General features: G+C 43.3%; 1 protein-coding gene across 1 annotated transcript in view; it reads right to left on the bottom strand.

Annotated features, from left to right (window-relative positions):
* Positions 1-1,294: 1,294 nt before the first annotated feature.
* The window catches only part of CABP7 (calcium binding protein 7), a 309,799-nt gene continuing 305,093 nt past the window's right edge, over positions 1,295-6,000 (bottom strand). The window contains 1 exon segment of the mRNA XM_053702188.1: positions 1,295-1,431. Within this exon segment, the coding sequence (XP_053558163.1) occupies positions 1,304-1,431 (128 nt within the window). The 3' untranslated portion in view covers positions 1,295-1,303.

Genomic DNA, 6,000 nt, shown 5'->3' with positions numbered 1-6,000 from the left:
TCTTTAGATATCCTTTATTGAACAAATAGCAATGCACATGGGTGAGCCAATCACACGAGGCATCTATGTGCAGCAACCAATCAGCAGCTACTGAGCATATGCTTTTAAGCAAAGTATATCTAGAGAATGAAGGAAATGAGATAATAGAAGTAAATTTGAAAGTTGTTTAAAATGTCACGCTCTTTCTAAATTATGAGAGAAAAAATGTGGGTTTCATGTCCCTTTAAGCCCAAAAACTTTTAGGATACGTGGGGATACCACAGGCTAAATCAACTATTTCAAATGCCAATATAAGGGTAATGGGAATATTTGTAAACAATTAAATACACTCCAGCAGGTAAAGTGGGAACAAATTAAAGGGGAGAACATGTTTGAGTAAACTGTCCCTATAACCACTATATCAGTACAGAGCTCTACACGTGCCTAAAAGAACTGTCACATGTAAACCACACCAGAAATCAGACAAATGATTCATTTTATTGCAAGGGAAAAAAATAACACAAAACACAATGAAAGGAAAGTGTGAGATTAACGAAGAGGGTAAAAGCCATAGAGATGAGCTTAAGAATAGAGAGAGATTTTATTTACTATTTTTTTTATGACAAACTTACCTGACAAGAAGCAAGACAATGTTAACTCCTTCACTGCCAGAGAACTCCAACAAACTGTTAAGCAACTGTTCAGCAAACTGTGGCAGTCTCCTTTTGAAGTGAAGGATTTAAGGGCTCAAAGCAATCCCCTTGTTACAAGAGGTGACATCCAAATTGGTAAACAAAGCATGGCTGCAGAGGCCTCAATATTCAGAGCAGTGATAGACGGGGAGCTACATATAACATCCACCCCTCTAGCATTAAAAGGGTTAAGGCGGATGGAAGTGGGGAGTGGGAGGGAAGACTGTTTAACCCTCTAGCTGCCTTTCTTCTGGCAGCATATAAAAGGTTACACATGTTAGCAGGAGCCTATTAACCCCTTCAAAGTTTATCCCATTGCCAACCAAAAGTGTTATTGCTCATAAATATAGAGTTATATATCCATATATATACATATATATTATATATAGAGTTCCTTTGTGTTACAGATAGAAAAGCACAGATGGTCACCTGACAATTTAAATGCCCATGCATTTCCATGCAATTCTTTCCATGCACATTCAGAGGCTGGAGTGGGAGACTCCTAGTTTTCAGGATAGGAAAATGTCTTCCTTTAGGTACTTCAGTTCTTTTGTAAATCAGAGAAGTGGGGGACCCTAGGATGTTTCGCAGTCCATTGTTTGTCATCCCAGTCTCCCTCTCTCCCAGCTCCATCACTTCATACCGCTGCGCAGGACCTGATTAGCTGCAATCAGCATCACACTGATGATAAAAGCAATGGCGAATGCGCAGATCAGACTCTTTCGTACACAGGTCTGGCGTATCTGTTGGTTGGGGGGATCTGTAAAAAAAAAGAAGAAAAAAAAAAGATGTATCGAACAATATTCCATGAAAATCACCCAGGAACTAGGAATGTCTGTAGGTTATTTAAAAACGTTGTATTACATTTAAGCTACAGGAATAGTTGGCACAAAGTTGTATTTTAAAGGCATACATTTCTCTAATTTTCACAGCTAAATGGGTTTTTCATTATTTAGAGCCTCACTTTTTTTGCTAGCAGCAGTATATTTTTTTCAAAATGCTTTTACTGGCAAAAGGTTGAAAAAAGAAAAAGCTGTTTAAAGCTACAATCATTGCAGTCTGTTGTCTGGCAGAAATAATGGCAGTGGTTAAATTGGGCTGTTTCTCATAGCCATAGTCTTGTTAAAGGTTCATATAAACTGTATGTTGTCCTATACACGCCCTGACTGAAAATGAGTAAAAACTCTCTTTATTTTACATTGGCAGGAACGTGTTGAGACATTTTACATCATTAATGATTCAGGCGCTTGGAACTGTACAACTGTACTGTACACAATCAGTTCCATACTGTTTTAAACTATTGTGAGACCACTAGACTCTAAGGGGCCCATTTATCAAGCACCGAACGGAGCTTGTGGGCCCGTGTTTCTGGCGAGTCTTCAGACTCACCAGAAACAGCAGTTATGAAGCAGTGGTCTAAAGACCGCTGCTCCATAACCCTGTCCGCCTGCTCTGATGAGGCGGACAGGAATCGCCGGAAATCAACCCGATCGGGTTGATTGACACCTCCCTGCTGGCGGCCAATTGGCTGCGAGTCAGCAGGGGGCGGTGTTTGCCGTCTCCTGAGTTAAGCTCCTGAGTGTGTTCTAATTACAAAACAAATTTCTTTCATGATTCAGGTGGAGCAAACAATTTTAAACTCCATTTCCAATTTACTTCTATTATCATTTTTCCCTTTGTTTTCTTGTTGTTCTTTGTTGAAAAGCAAGGATGTGAGATTGGGAGTGTGCATGTGCAGCACTATATGGCAGCAGTTTTGCAACAATGTTATACAGAACTAGAAAGCAGCACTATTTCCTGTCATGTAGTGCTTTAGGCATGTGCACGATACATACCTAGGTATCTCTTAAACAACAGAATTTATGCTTACCTGATAAATTACTTTCTCCAACGGTGTGTCCGGTCCTTACTTGTGGGAATATCTCTTCCCCAACAGGAAATGGCAAAGAGTCCCAGCAAAGCTGGCCATATAGTCCCTCCTAGGCTCCGCCCACCCCAGTCATTCGACCGACGGACAGGAGGAAATATATATAGGAGAAACCATATGGTACCGTGGTGACTGTAGTTAGAGAAAATAATTCATCAGACCTGATTAAAAAACCAGGGCGGGCCGTGGACCGGACACACCGTTGGAGAAAGTAATTTATCAGGTAAGCATAAATTCTGTTTACTCCAACATTGGTGTGTCCGGTCCACGGCGTCATCCTTACTTGTGGGAACCAATACCAAAGCTTTAGGACACGGATGAAGGGAGGGAGCAAATCAGGTTACCTAAACGGAAGGCACCACAGCTTGCAAAACCTTTCTCCCAAAAATAGCCTCCGAAGAAGCAAAAGTATCAAATTTGTAAAATTTGGCAAAAGTGTGCAGTGAAGACCAAGTCGCTGCCTTACATATCTGGTCAACAGAAGCCTAGTTCTTGAAGGCCCATGTGGAAGCCACAGCCCTAGTGGAGTGAGCTGTGATTCTTTCAGGAGGCTGCCGTCCGGCAGTCTCGTAAGCCAATCGGATGATGCTTTTAAGCCAAAAGGAAAGAGAGCTAGAAGTCGCTTTTTGACCTCTCCTTTTACCAGAGTAAACAACAAACAAGGAAGATGTTTGTCTGAAATCCTTTGTAGCCTCTAAATAGAATTTTAGAGCACGGACTACGTCCAAATTGTGTAACAAACGTTCCTTCTTTGAAACTGGATTCGGACATAAAGAAGGTACAACTATCTCCTGGTTAATATTTTTGTTAGAAACAACCTTAGGAAGAAAACCAGGCTTAGTACGCAAAACCACCTTATCTGCATGGAACACCAGAATGGGCGGAGAACACTGCAGAGCAGATAACTCTGAAACTCTTCTAGCAGAAGAAATTGCAACCAAAAACAAAACTTTCCAAGATAGTAACTTAATATCTATGGAATGTAAAGGTTCAAACGGAACCCCTTGAAGAACTGAAAGAACTAGATTTAGACTCCAGGGAGGAGTCAAAGGTCTGTAAACAGGCTTGATCCTAATCAGAGCCTGAACAAATGCTTGAACATCTGGCACAGCTGCCAGTCTTTTGTGTAGTAAGACAGATAAAGCAGAGATCTGTCCCTTTAGAGAACTTACAGATAATCCTTTCTCCAGACCTTCTTGTAGAAAGGAGAGAATCTTAGGAATTTTTATCTTATTCCATGGGAATCCTTTGGATTCACACCAACAGATATATGTTTTCCATATTTTATGGTAAATCTTTCTAGTTACCGGTTTTCTGGTCTGAACCAGAGTATCTATCACAGAATCTGAAAACCCACGCTTCGATAGAATCAAGCGTTCAATCTCCAAGCCGTCAGCTGGAGGGAGACCAGATTTGGATGTTCGAATGGACCCTGAACAAGAAGGTCCTGTCTCAAAGGTAGCTTCCACGGTGGAGCCGATGACATATTCACCAGGTCTGCATACCAAGTCCTGCGTGGCCACGCAGGAGCTATCAAGGTCACCGAGGCCCTCTCCTGATTGATCCTGGCTACCAGCCTGGGAATGAGAGGAAACGGTGGAAATACATAAGCTAGGTTGAAGGTCCAAGGTGCTACTAGTGCATCTACTAGAGTCGCCTTGGGATCCCTGGATCTGGACCCGTAGCAAGGAACCTTGAAGTTCTGACGAGACGCCATCAGATCCATGTCTGGAATGCCCCATAATTGGGTTATTTGGGCAAAGATCTCCGGGTGGAGTTCCCACTCCCCCGGATGGAATGTCTGACGACTCAGAAAATCCGCCTCCCAGTTTTCCACACCTGGGATGTGGATCGCAGACAGGTGGCAGGAGTGATCCTCCGCCCATTGAATTATTTTGGTCACTTCTTTCATCGCTAAGGAACTCCTTGTTCCCCCTGATGATTGATATACGCAACGGTCGTCATGTTGTCTGATTGGAACCTTATGAATCTGGCCTTTGCTAGTTGAGGCCAAGCCCTGAGAGCATTGAATATCGCTCTCAGTTCCAGAATGTTTATCGGGAGAAGAGACTCTTCCCGAGACCATAGACCCTGAGCTTTCAGGGATTCCCAGACCGCGACCCAGCCCACTAGACTGGCGTCGGTCGTGACAATGACCCACTCTGGTCTGCGGAAGCTCATTCCCTGGGACAGATGGTCCAGGGTCAGCCACCAATGGAGTGAATCTCTGGTCTTCTGATCTACTTGAATCATTGGAGACAAGTCTGTATAATCCCCATTCCACTGTTTGAGCATGCACAGTTGTAATGGTCTTAGATGAATTCGTGCAAAAGGAACTATGTCCATTGCTGCAACCATCAACCCTACTACTTCCATGCACTGCGCTATGGAAGGACGAGGAACAGAATGAAGAGCTTGACAAGAGCTTAGAAGTTTTGATTTTCTAACCTCTGCCAGAAAAATCCTCATTTCTAAGGAATCTATTATTGTTCCCAAGAAGGGAACTCTTGTCGACGGAGACAGAGAACTTTTTTCTATGTTCACCTTCCAACCGTGTGATCTGAGAAAGGCCAGAACAATGTCTGTATGAGCCTTTGCTTTTGACAGGGACGACGCTTGTATTAGAATGTCGTCCAAGTAAGGTACTACTGCAATGCCCCTTGGTCTTAGAACCGCTAGAAGGGACCCTAGCACCTTTGTGAAAATCCTTGGAGCAGTGGCTAACCCAAATGGGAGGGCCACAAACTGGTAATGCTTGTCCAGAAAAGCGAACCTTAGGAACTGATGATGTTCTTTGTGGATAGGAATATGTAGGTACGCATCCTTTAGATCCACGGTAGTCATAAATTGACTTTCCTGGATAGTGGGTAGAATCGTTCGAATGGTTTCCATCTTGAACGATGGTACCCTGAGAAATTTGTTTAGGATCTTCAAATCCAAAATTGGTCTGAAAGTTCCCTCTTTTTTGGGAACTACGAACAGATTGGAATAAAATCCCATTCCTTGTTCCTTTATTGGAACTGGGTGTATCACTCCCATCTTTAACAGGTCTTCTACACAATGTAAGAATGCCTGTCTCTTTATTTGGTTTGAGGATAAGTGAGACATGTGGAACCTTCCCCTTGGGGGTAGTTCCTTGAATTCCAGGAGATAACCTTGAGAAACTATTTCTAGTGCCCAGGGATCCTGAACATCTCTTGCCCAAGCCTGAGCAAAGAGAGAGAGTCTGCCCCCCACTAGATCCGGTCCCGGATCGGGGGCTACTCCTTCATGCTGTTTTGTTAGCAGCTGCAGGCTTTTTGACCTGCTTACCCTTGTTCCAGCCTTGCATCGGTTTCCAGGCTGGTTTGGGTTGTGAGGCATTACCCTCTTGCTTAGAGGATGCAGAATTAGAGGCCGGTC

The sequence above is a fragment of the Bombina bombina genome, chromosome 2 (genome assembly GCF_027579735.1).
Source record: "Bombina bombina isolate aBomBom1 chromosome 2, aBomBom1.pri, whole genome shotgun sequence".
In the NCBI taxonomy this organism is placed as follows: domain Eukaryota; kingdom Metazoa; phylum Chordata; class Amphibia; order Anura; family Bombinatoridae; genus Bombina; species Bombina bombina.
The sequence above is the reverse complement of the archived record's forward strand: the minus strand, read 5'-3'. Positions and strand labels throughout refer to the sequence as shown.